The sequence below is a fragment of the Capricornis sumatraensis genome, chromosome 2 (assembly GCF_032405125.1).
Source record: "Capricornis sumatraensis isolate serow.1 chromosome 2, serow.2, whole genome shotgun sequence".
Lineage (NCBI taxonomy): Eukaryota > Metazoa > Chordata > Mammalia > Artiodactyla > Bovidae > Capricornis > Capricornis sumatraensis.
The window spans coordinates 212,873,562-212,885,976 of NC_091070.1; the positions used below are offsets into that span (position 1 = coordinate 212,873,562).

A 12,415-nucleotide genomic window follows, 5' to 3' on the forward strand; every position below is an offset into this window, starting at 1 on the left:
GGGGGCAGCAGAGGATGAGATGATGAGATAGCATCACCGACTCAATGGACACGAATCTGAGCAAACTCCAGGAGATAATGAAGGACAAGGAAGCCTGGCGTGCTGCAGTCCATGGGGTTACAGAGAGTAGGACACGATTTAGTGACTGAACAACAACAACTTGTTGATGCTAGGAGAATGTTGCTCTTTACTGAGCAGTGGGGGAGGTTTCATTGTTGCATAAAGCAGATCACTGTGCACACTGATGGGGAGGGAGAGAGGAAGCCAGAGGGCTGAGAAAATTTTTACATTTTTCTTGTCATAAAATATGAATTTTATTTCACAACCTGAAAGTTGAGAATTATGTTTTATACGGCAGACTTAGGCTCAGAAGACAGCCTTTCAGATAGCTCTGAGGGACTGTTCTGAAGAGGCAAGGGAGGAGCCAGGAAATATATGAGTTTTTGCAATAAAAACCAGGTAGTCAGAACATCAAAAGATTACTGTTAATTAAAGAAAACCAAGCACCCCAGGTTAATAAGTTTAGCGTTCTTTTATGTATGTGCATGCTCAGTTGCGTCTGACTCTTTGTGACCCATGGACTGTAGCCTGCCAGACTCCTCTGTCCATGGAATTTTCCAAGCAAGAATACCAGAATGGGTTGCCACTTCCTATTCCAGGGTATCTTCCTGACCCAGGGATTGCACCTGCCTCTTGTGTCTCCTGCGTTGGCAGGTGGAGGAAGCCCTTCTATATATGGGAAGATGCAGAAGTCAGGGCTCATTGCAATCATTCCTTGGATATGCACCTTAGCTATCTAGGGCCAGCATCCTCTTCTTTCCCATCCTGAATCCGCTCAGGGTGCACCGCTGGCGTGGCTGCAGGGGCAGAGGGGTCAGCCTATTTGTCTCCATCAGGAGTGTCCTCAGAGCCCACCCCTGGGGGTGACTGTAGTGGTGGAGGAGTGGATGACTTGATGGCAACATCCTGTGTTCCCAGATATGCCAGGCAGCCGTATCTTTGTCTTCACTTGCCACTCCTTTTTAATGCTTATTTTGTTGATGGTGTTTTTAACTTGAAAGGGCCCTTCCTTGCTCACTTTCAGCTTGTTCTCTTTTCAAAGCACTCTTCTCATGTTATTATATGTCACCTTGACTTTCTCAGTAGCTGTCTAGGGCCAGCATCCTGTTCTTTCCCATCAGGGATCCCCTCATGGTGCACTGCTGGGGAGGCCGCAGTGGCTGAGGCCGCAGCCCACTGGTCTCCATCCTGAGCGCCCTCTAGAGCATCTGACCCTGCTAATCAGGGGTTTACAGACTAGAAGTCTTCTGTCACCTGAGTTAGCTCTTTTTCCTAAAGGCGACTTTTCTATTTTTAATCTTATCTTTGTTTATCTCTTTCACGCTGCTGGTTTTCTTCATACGTATAGTGATCTTTGCTCATATTTTTAAGACAAGGTTGATTTTTCCAGACAAAGATGTGAGTTACCTTTGTTATTATTATATACAGCCATCCTTGCCCACTAGGTCTCTCCCAGGAATAAGAAGTTGAATTTGAAACCACTAGGTAGTACTTTGGCCACATTGGAAAAGACTCTGATGCTGGGAGGGATTGGGGGCAGGAGGAGAAGGGGAAGACAGAGGATGAGATGGCTGGATGGCATCACTGACTCGATGGATGTGAGTCTGAGTCAACTCTGGGAGTTGGTGATGGACAGGGAGGCCTGGTGTACTGCGATTCATGGGGTCGCAAAGAGTCGGACATGACTGAGTGACTGAACTGAACTGAACTGAGGTGGCATTTCATAGGGGCTCCAAGGAGCTCTGATTCTTCATGTCTCTGCAGAAAGAATTTGGCGAGAGGCAAAGTGATAGATAAGAAGTGACTTATTAGAATAGCACGCTTGTGAGGCTTACAAGCAGGCAGGTGAGAGGATGCCATGCCCCATGAACTTAGTGGGCTACAGTTTTATGATGAAAGGGAAAGTGGGGAGGGGGAGAAGATCACCTTCTTCCTCATTCTTGAGTAGATGTCACGTTTCCATCATCAGCTCTTCCTCCATGGTGAGCAGGGGAGTTTTTTCGTCCTTACATGGTCAAGCTGGGACTGTCATGGCACAATGGAAAGGAGCAAAAAGGCACTCATCTATACTAAAAATGGTAAATCATCTCAGGCTGTAGTATACCGCCACCTTTTCTTTATATTTTTGTTTTAGTGTGCCCAGAGGAGCATGGCCTTGGAATCATTAACTCACTGAGCTCACTGGGCAGGATGTGGGTCTCATGCCTCCAGTTTTATTGTTTGGGGGCATGCTCTACGCTCCTGTTGCATGGTTTTTTCGCTAAGCAAGCCCACTTGGTTTCGTGGATAAGCAAACCTGCTTTCTCGAATGATCACTAACTTACAGGAGCCTCCCATGTGTTTTTCTTTACTTAGAGTCCTCTAGTGGGATTAACTATTTAATCACCTATGTAGTCCCTTTTGCTGGTGTTGTTCCGTCACTAAGTCATGTCTGACTCTTTGCAACCCCACAGACTGCAGCACGCCAGGGTTCCCTGTCCTTCACCATCTCCCGGAGTTTACTCAGTCTCGGGTCCATTCAGTTGGTGAAGCCATCCAACCATCTTATCCTCTGTTGCCCCCTTTTCCTTCTGCCCTCAATCATTCTCAGCCTCAGGGTCTTTTACAGTAAGTTGGCTCTTCACATCAGGTGGCCAAAGTATAGGAGTTTCAGCTTAAGCATCAGTCCTTCCAATGAATATTCAGGGTCAATTTCCTTTAGGATTGACTGGTTTAATCTCCTTGCAGTCCTAGGGACTCTCAAGAGTCTTCTCCAGTGCCACAATTTGAAAGTATCGAATCTTCGGTACAGAGCCTTTTTTATGGTCCAACTCTCAATCCATACACAATACTGGAAAAACCATAGCTTTGGCTATATGGACCTGTCAGCAAAGTGAGGTTTCTACTTTACAATACTCTATGTCTGTCATAGCTTTTCTCCCAAGGAGCAATCATCTTTTAATTTCATGGCTACAATCACTGTCTGCAGAAAATAAAGAAACAAAATCTATCACTGCTTCCACTTTCCCCCCATCTATTTGCCATTGAGTTGATGGGACCAGATGCCATGATCTTAGTTTTTTGAACGTTAAGTTTTAAGCCTGTTTTTTCACTCTTCTCTTTCACCCTCATCAGGAGGCTTCTAGTTCCTCTTTGCTTTCTGTCATTAAAGTAGTGTCATCTGCATATCTGAGGTTGTTTATATTTCTCCCAGGAATCTTGATTCTAGCTTGTGAGTCATCCAGCCTAGCATTTCACATGATAAACTCTGCACATAAGTTAATTAAGTAGGGTAACAATATACCTTGTCATAGGCTATATGAGCCTTGTCATATTCCTTTCCCAATTTTGAAACAGTCCATTGTTCCATGTCTGGTTCTAACTGTTGCTTCTTGACCCGCATGTAGATTTCTCAGGAGCAGGTGAGGCGGTCTGGTATTCCCGTCTCTTTAAGAATTTTCCACAGTTTGTTGTGATCCACACAGTCAAAGGCTTTAGCATAGTCAATGTCTCTTTACTCTGTCCCTATCAAACTGAGTATATGGCAGAGATAAGCAGGCAGAGGGTCAGCCTTGAGGGTGGGAGCCTTTATATCTAAGAATTAAAAGAGCTTACTCTGGGATACCTGCTCCTACTTGAGCATCCCCAATTCGCTCAAAGGGGTTCTTTTCTTCTTTTTTTTTCTTCCTTCCTTCCTTTTTTTTTTCTTAAGTCAGTTTAAAACCATCTCTGTTTAGTTTGGAAGATGGCTGCCTGGCTGCCTCTCCACTGTATTTGTGTGACGGGATGGAGAATTGGTCTCACGTCATAGCTCCCTCCCGTATAAATTTTGTGCTGCAGCTTCTCAACTCCGTTTAACCCACTGACACATTTCTATCTGTATTTCATCTCCCAAAGTTTCTTTTTCCATCTCCTCTGCTGATGATCTTCCCGTTTTCTTCTTTGTTACGAGGCTTTTCCCTTTTATTACTCTTTCCTATCATTCTACTAGGGCCTCAAGGGAGAGGAAAAATAAAACTGCCTTCTCAGAACACCATCCTGAAGCAGACAGGCTCATGACATTTTTCTCCTCTGCCAGCTCTTTCCTGTGGGCTTCCTGAGGCCCCCAAGAATGGAATGGTGTTTGGCAAAGAGTACACAGTGGGGACCAAGGCTGTATACAGCTGCAGTGAAGGCTACCATCTTCAGGCAGGTGCTGAAGCCACAGCAGAGTGTCTGGAGACAGGCCTGTGGAGCAATCGCAACGTCCCCCCGCAGTGTGTCCGTGAGTGCTTGGGTAGGGGAGGCGGGTATGTGGAGGGACTGGGTAAGCAGCTGGAAAGATTCCTGCAAGGAGTGAGCGAAATAGGAAAAGCATGCCCATAGAGGCTGGGACTCAGATCTGAGACAAATGGATATCTCCATCTACCAATTTGGGTTCCCGTTTGAAATTGCTTCAAAACATCGACAGACCCCTGTTCCCTGAGATGTATCCATAAACCATCACAGAACCTCAGGATGACTGGTCCACTTCCTCTTAGATCGAAAAAGTATTAGAAAATCAACGTGAATGTCCTTTGATCGCAAGACTCTAAAACAACAGAACGGGTGAGTGACAGTCACTCAGTCGTGTCTGACTCTTTGTGACCCCATGGACTGTAGCCTGCCAGACTCCTCTGTCCATGGACTTCTCCAGGCAAGAATATTGGAGTAGGTTGCCATTTCCTTCTGCAAAACAACAGAGGTATTTGAAGGCCAGTGGGCAGCCTAATGGGCTATATCCAGTCTGATGATACGAGGGTTTTTGTTTTGGTTTTGGTTTGGCTCTTTGGCCTGTGCAGTGCTTTATAAAAATATTTTGTAACCTTATGGCCAATTCATGTTGATGTATGGCGAAAACCATCACAATATTGCAATGACCCTGTGATTTAAAATAAAATTAATAGTTTGAATTTCTAACATTTTTAAATCAGAAGACTTTCACATAAAAATCCTATCTCTAGCTTCCTTTGGAAAAGGTAGATCTGACCACCTGGAATTTGCAGTCTCACATCCACAATCAAAACCAACAGAGTGCCAGCTCCCCCCTATTTTCTTTTAATTTGGCAGATCTGCCACCCCAGTTGCTTGCCACGTTCCCCACCCAGCTCCCTTCATTCTAGACCACATGTGCCTGGGGCCTGAAGGTTCTGAGAGTCATCATGACTGCATTATGGTCCCACAGTCCCCAACGCTGGGCTCTTGCCTGTGTCGTCCACAATTAATGAATGAATCTTCCTTTCTGCTTCGTACCTCCCCAGCTGTGACCTGTCCTGACATCAGCAGCGTCAGTGTGGAACACGGTCGATGGAGGCTCATCTTCGAGACGCAGTACCAGTTCCAGGCCCAGCTGATGCTCATCTGTGACCCTGGCTACTACTACACCGGCCAAAGGGTCATCCACTGCCAGGCCAATGGCAAATGGAGCCTCGACAACTCTATGCCCACCTGCCAAAGTAAGCCCAGGAGGAAAGGGTGGGCAAGTTTGGCACAGTGCCTCCAACTCGAACTGTCTCATAACATGGGCTGAATTTGGAAGGGGGAAGAGTAGGGTATAGCCAGGGATTGCAGTGAACCTCTTTTTGAACACTCACCTAGAACCAGGAGCTGGGGAGAGGCCTACTCCTTTAAGGAAGCACTTCTCAGCCTCTTGTCGTCTTATTAAAAAGCTGCCTCTGTCCAGGTGAACATGCACTAATTCATTTATTCAACCTTCATGCCAGGTAGTATATGGTACCTGGTATAGAGGTATGAGGATAAAAGCTTGTGGTTCCTGCCCACCAGGAGTTGAGAGTCTTCAGGAGAGGCAGACAAATAAAGAACCAAGGACACCAAAGTGTGATGAGACCTATAATGGACGTGTGTGTGGGAGGAATGACTAGAGTGCAAGGGACAGGCCACCTAAGGGTGCCTGTTTCTCCTTCCCCACTGTGCATTGCTTTTCTTTGGTTCTTTGAGATAGTTTCAGAGGTCACGGTCTCTGGGAAGCGACTCTAAGATGGAGATTTGTTAGGCAGTGCTCTTGGGATCACCTTCTGAGGAAGGGAGGGGGAGGGTAGGAGAAGGGGGAAGAGGAAAGGAATGGGAAGGGGAGGGGAGGGGAGGAAATAGGACTGGGAAGATGGAGAAGGTGGCCTCTGATGATGATGGTGATGCCTCAGCTGACCCAGCTAAGAGCTCTCAATCTGGGCAGCCCTTCAGAATTGCCACAAGTTAAGGCAGGGGGGCTTTATACCTCCACACTCACCGAACTCTGGGTTCCAGCTGTCCGAGGAAGAGAGCATGACCTTGGATGTGAGGACTCTTTAACCAAGGCCATCTGAAGAGGGCTCACACCAAAGGGATGTTTGCCAGCAGCTACAATCTGCAGAAAGAAGCCCTTCAGTCCTCAAGGGGGCTCTGAGTGGGTCAGCACAGCGCCCACCCATAGGGATATACTGATGCTGTTTACTCAGTCAGAAGGGTGTGTTAGAGGAAGTAAATGCTTGTGAAGGGACGGAAGGACATCACTTGTCAGTGCTCAAGGGCATCTTTGAGACTGGGTATGAGGAGTGGTATCTTCCCAGCACCCATGATGCAAGACACTGTGGCCTTTGTTCGTCCAAGCGCAGACTCGGCGGTGTATTTGTGACCAAGTAGAGGTCACAGGCATGGGACAGCTTCATTACAAGCAGGGGCTTACGTCTCAGTGCAGCCAGTGGTGTCTGCAGCGCTCTGTGGAGCAGGACTGTGAGGCTGCTGCTCGGCTCAGCAGAGAGGACGGGGGAGTGCCCGCCGTCCGCCCTGGACACCGAGGCGTGCACCGCAGATTTGGACATTTTAAAAGCTCCTCGAGGGGTACTTCTGGTGACAGCCCTGTTGAGAATCATGGGTGCAGTGTAATAGCATGACAGTCACCATGGTGACCCATATTCCGGTCATGAGTCCCATTAGAGTAGGTTGAACCCATCTTCCTTTTGTCACTATTCTTGCTAATGAGAGGCAGCACATGTCCCGTCTTTTGGGACTGGCTTCCTGACGTTCTGTGGTCTTTGCAGTCATCTCCTGTGGAGAGCTCCCCATCCCGCCCAATGGGCACCGCATCGGAACCCTGTCTGTCTATGGAGCGACGGCCATCTTCTCCTGCAACTCCGGGTACACGCTGGTGGGCTCCAGGGTGCGCGAGTGCATGGCCAACGGACTCTGGAGTGGCTCCGAAGTCCGCTGCCTGGGTAAGTGACCACCCCGGGGCCTCTCTCATCCATTTTTCCCTTTCCAGGACAAGTTAGATCTTTCCAAAGCTGGATCCCAATCTTGGAACAGTACTATTTTACCTATGATTATAAAATGCTTAATCTAAACTCTAGCTATTGGGTATTTCTGTTCAGTTCAGTCACTCAGTCATGTCCGACTCTTTGCAACCCCATGAACCACAGCATGCCAGGCCTCCCTGTCCATCACCACCTCCCGGAGTCTACCCAAACTCATGTCCATTGAGTCGGTGATGCCATCCAACCATCTCATCCTCTATCATCCCCTTCTCCTTCTGCCCTCAGTGTTTTCCAGCATCAGGGTCTTTTCAAATGAGTCAGATGCTATTTGCCATAAGCAAAATGCTGAACTAGCTTCCCTTGGAGCATCCAAAAGAATGAGAAAACTTCAGGTCTGATGAGACAAACCTTTGTGGGGCTTTCATTCTGATCAAAAAAGATGCTCCCTTCTTCTTGGCTCTTGTATGATGGGTGAAGTTCCAGTCTTTACCTCCAGGGAAACTTACAGAGACACATCCCAGCAACACATCTAAAATAGCATTTATATTATATATTGGCAAATTTTTGGAGAAGGAAATGGCAACCCACTCCAGTATTTTTGCTGGGAGAATCCCACGGACAGAGGAGTCTGGCGGACTACAGTCCATGGGGTCGCAAAGAGTCAGACGTGACTGAGCGACTACACACACAGCAAATTTTACAGATATAAATATTTTATAAAAATACTATATTCTATGTGCTACATTATATATTATAATATATAAGTATTTTTTGCCATTAGCTTGTTTCATGACAAAAATATGTCAATGTAGGACAAAAGCATAGAGACTTACCCGGCTTACAAAAGTCAAAGTTGCCATTTCTCCCATGGGCAATCCATTCCCTGCCTAAACCTTAGATTCTAAAGTTGTCTCTTCTCTTACTCCTTTCTTGGATCCTGCAAAGCCAAAGGAGGGTCCCAGCTACACAGACCCAGCAACATAGATTGAACGGTCTGTTCTGAAGTGAACAGCTCTGTGTGAAGTGAACGCCCTGCCTCTGTCTCAGGCCTCTGTTAGAGACACAGTCGTGAGTTATATCTACACAGAACCGAGCAAATACTAGTGGAAACACTAGGAACATACTCCACCCAAATCCCATTTACTGAAAATAACTCACCTAGGTTTATATTGTCTGTGTTCCTTGCCACTCAAGGAGAAAGAAGGATGAATTTACCTGTCCTCCCTTGGTCATTTTCAGCACAACCAAGCTTTGAGTGCCTTAGTGTAGGCCACAGTGCCCTCTGTATAACAGACGCTCTAATAATGCTGATGAGAAAAAGAGGGGTGATCCCAGAGGCAGGGCCATAAGAGCAATCATTTCTCACCCATGAACAGACCCAGCAACTAAAATTCAAGATGGCTAGCTATTTGGAATGCAACCTTGGGATTTTTTTAACATCCAGCTCTTTTCTGGGCTTTAAAAAAAATTTAATTGGAGTATAACTGCTTTACAATACTGTCTTGGTCTCTGCTGTCCAACAGTGTGAATCAGCTATATGCATACTTGGGATGTGGGATTCCCAAATCTTTCCTGGTAGCTCAGTTGGTAGAGAATCTGCCTGCAATGCAGGAGACCCCAGTTCGATTCCTGGGGCAGCAAGATCCACTGGAGAAGGGATAGGCTACCCACTCCAGTATTCTTAGGCTTCTCTTGTGGCTCAGCTGGTAAAGAATCCGCCTGCAGTGTGGAAGACCTGGGTTCGATTCCTGGGTTGGAAAGATCCCCTGGAGAAGAGAAAGGGAAAATACTCTAGTATTCTGGCCTGGAGAATGCCATGGACTGTATAGTCCACGGGGTCTCAAAGAGTCGGGCACGAATGAGCAACTTTCACTTTCAATCTTCAACACTTTCTATCATGTCTAGGATTCCTGAAATCACTCCTGGATGCCACTGTCGGGGGAGGAGGGAAAAACAATGGGTGGTCCTTTTCCCCATCGTGCCTGTCTCCCCCTCCCCCTACCAAGCCTCACCTCAGTTTCTGTATGCTCCCATGCAATTTACTCTCTCTTCTCACATCTCACCAAAGCCGGACACTGCGGGACCCCTGAGCCCATCGTCAATGGGCACGTCAACGGGGAGAACTTCAGCTACCGGGGCAGCGTGGTGTACCAGTGCAATGCTGGCTTCCGCCTGATCGGCATGTCCGTGCGCATCTGCCAGCAGGATCATCACTGGTCGGGCAAGACCCCTTTCTGTGTGCGTAAGTATGGTACCCACTCTCCCTAGTCACCAGCTCAAGTGCAAAATGGACTTCCTCTTGCATTGTCTCTATTAGGTTAATGGGACAATTTCCTGTATTTTGTTCATGTTTTTCAAAGACAATCATTAACGTCTATGTTTTCAGTTTTCTGCATCGTTATTACTTCCACCTCTATTATTTTCTTCCTTGCAATTAACTTTTTGGTTCACTTTTTTGCTTGTGAACTAGAAATCTGATTCATTTATTTTCAGTCTCTTATTTTTATTAACTATTATAGATATAAGTATGCAAGGCTATAAAATTTCTTCTGATCACTGCTCTAATTATATCACACAGATTATAAAAATTAGTGTTTTATTATGTATCAGAAATTGTCCTTTTGATAGTAATTTCCCCTTTCACTTAGAAGTTTCTTTAAATGAAAGTGTGTGGTTTTTATTTCCAGATGGAAGGGAGTTTTGATTTTTACTTTGGTATTCATTTCTAATTTATTGCACTGTATACAGCGTTTCTGCTTCATGGAATTTACTGATGCTTCCTTTATGACCTAATATTTGATCAATTGTTATGACTGTTCCATGTGCATTTGAGAGAAAAGGGCTTTAGTGTGTAAAGTTTTATATATAATCATCAGATATGCCTTATTGATTTTGTTGTTTATGTCTTAATGTTTGCTTACTTATTTTTTGTCTACCTGACCTGTTTTGTTCTGAGAGGTGTGTTTTAAAGTTTCATATTATTCAGTCAGTTCGGTCGCCCAGTCGTGTCTGACTCTTTGTGACCCCATGGACTGCAGCACGCCAGGTTTCCCTGTCCATCACCAACTCCCAGAGCCTGCTCAAACTCATGCCCATCGAGTCGGGGATGCCATCCAACTATCTCATCATCTGTCATCCCCTTCTCCTCCCACCTTCAATCTTTCCCAACATCAGGGTCTTTTCCAATGAGTGGCCAAAGTATTGGAGTTTCGGCTTCAGCATCAGTCCTTCAGATGAATGTTCAGGACTGATCTCCTTTAAGATGGACTGGTTGAATCTTCTTGCAGTCCAAGGGACTCTCAAGAGTCTTCTCCAACACCACAGTTCAAAAGCATCAATTCTTCAGCACTCAGCTTTCTTTATGGTTCAGCTCTGACATCCATACATGACTACTGGAAAAACTGTAGCTCTGAAGATGGACCTTTGTTGGCAAAGTAATGTCTCTGCTTTTTAATATGCTATCTAGGTTAGTCATAGCTTTTCTTCCTAGGAGCAACCATCTTTTAGTTGCATGGCTGCAGTCACCATCTGCAGTGATTTTGGAGCCCCCCCAAAAAAAGTCTGTCACTGTTTCCATTGTTTCCCCATCTGTTTGCCATGGAATGATGGGACTTGGTGCCATGATCTTAGTTTTCTGAATATTGAGTTTTAAGCCAACTTTTTCACTCCCATCTTTCACTTTCATCAAGAGACTCTTTAGTTCTTCACTTTCTGCTGTAAGGGTGGTTGTCATCTGTATCTCTGAGGTTACTGATATTTCTCCCAGAAGTCTTGATCCTAGCTTGTGCTTCATCTAGCCCAGCGTTTCACAAGATGTATTCTGCATACAAGTTTAATAAGCAGGGTGACAATATCACGTACTCCATGACGTATTCCTTTTCTGATTTGGAACCAGTCTGTTGTTCCATGTCTGGTTATAGCTGTTGCTTCTTGACCTGCATACAGATTTCTCAGGAGGCAGTAAGGTGGTCTGGTATTCCCATCTCTTTCAGAATTTTCCAGTTTGTTGTGATCCACACAGTAGCTTTGGCATAGTTAATAAAGCAGAAGTATATGTTTTTCTGGAACTCTCTTGCTTTTTAGATGATCCAACAGATGTTGGCAATTTGATCTCTGGTTCCTCTGCCTTTTCTAAATCCAGCTTAAACATCTGGAATTTCACAGTTCACGTACTGTTGAAGCCACAGTTCACATACTGTTGAACCTGGCTTCATATTAGCGTTCTTCTATTTACTTTTCCTTGTATTTCCCATAGTTTGTGTTACATAAGGATAATTGCCATGTTACTTGGCACATAGATATTCATAACTGTTATATCTACATTGAAAATTGTGGTTTTAGCCTTTAAAAATGTCTTCATTATCACTTTAATATTTTCTAGCTTGAACTGTACTGTACCTAATACCATTAGGCTTACACGCTCTACTTTCATCCTTCTCCCATTTGCCTGGTATTCCTTTAACCATCACTTTATTTTAGCCTTTCTGAATCATTCAAATTAGATGGGCCTCTCTTATATATCATAGAGTTGGACCTTGCCTTCTGAGTCCATTTGAAAATCCTTTTCTCTTAATAGGTTAGTCAAATTCATTCACATATATTATTATTTATATGTCTAGTTTTAATTTTGTTTAATTATTATGTATAAAATATAATACACACAATATTTTTTCTCTGTATGACGTGTTTTCTTTGCTTTTTTTTTTTGCTTGGCTTGGCTCTTTTTTTCATTTCTTTTGGTATTGGTATTCAGAAAAGGTTGTAAACATTTATGTTCTTTCCTATAGTTGGTGCACTGACATACCAGGGTCATTTTTCAATATATTCACCTTTAAGATGGGCTTTCTCTTTCTAGCAGTGACTCTAGATCAGTATACCCCTGCTTCTCTCATCTCCTTTCCATAGAGCCTTGCTCTCTGCTAAGCCTTGCAACAGAAGCATGAAAAATAGTTCTGCCCAGGTTTAGTGTTTGTTTTTCTACTTACATTTAATTTAAAGTTTACAGCATTTTCTGCCTTCTGGTTATGCTGCGGGCCTGGGCTTTCTATGGTTTTATTTCTTCTTATTAGTCTGCATTTTTGGATTTAGATGGCCACTGTTATTCTAAT

The 12,415-nt window shown here is 44.8% G+C and overlaps 1 protein-coding gene across 2 annotated transcripts in view; it reads left to right on the top strand.

The window, feature by feature from the left end:
• Positions 1 to 12,415, top strand: part of CSMD2 (CUB and Sushi multiple domains 2) — a 678,038-nt gene that overhangs the window by 616,008 nt on the left and 49,615 nt on the right. The window contains exons 50-54 of one of the 2 annotated variants that reach the window (XM_068966215.1): positions 4,118 to 4,303; positions 5,319 to 5,513; positions 7,095 to 7,268; positions 8,270 to 8,299; positions 9,325 to 9,549. In XM_068966215.1, coding sequence (XP_068822316.1) covers positions 4,118 to 4,303; positions 5,319 to 5,513; positions 7,095 to 7,268; positions 8,270 to 8,299; positions 9,325 to 9,549 — 810 coding nt within the window. The remainder of the gene's footprint in view (positions 1 to 4,117; positions 4,304 to 5,318; positions 5,514 to 7,094; positions 7,269 to 8,269; positions 8,300 to 9,324; positions 9,550 to 12,415) is intronic. The other variant, XM_068966217.1, reaches the window with a different exon arrangement.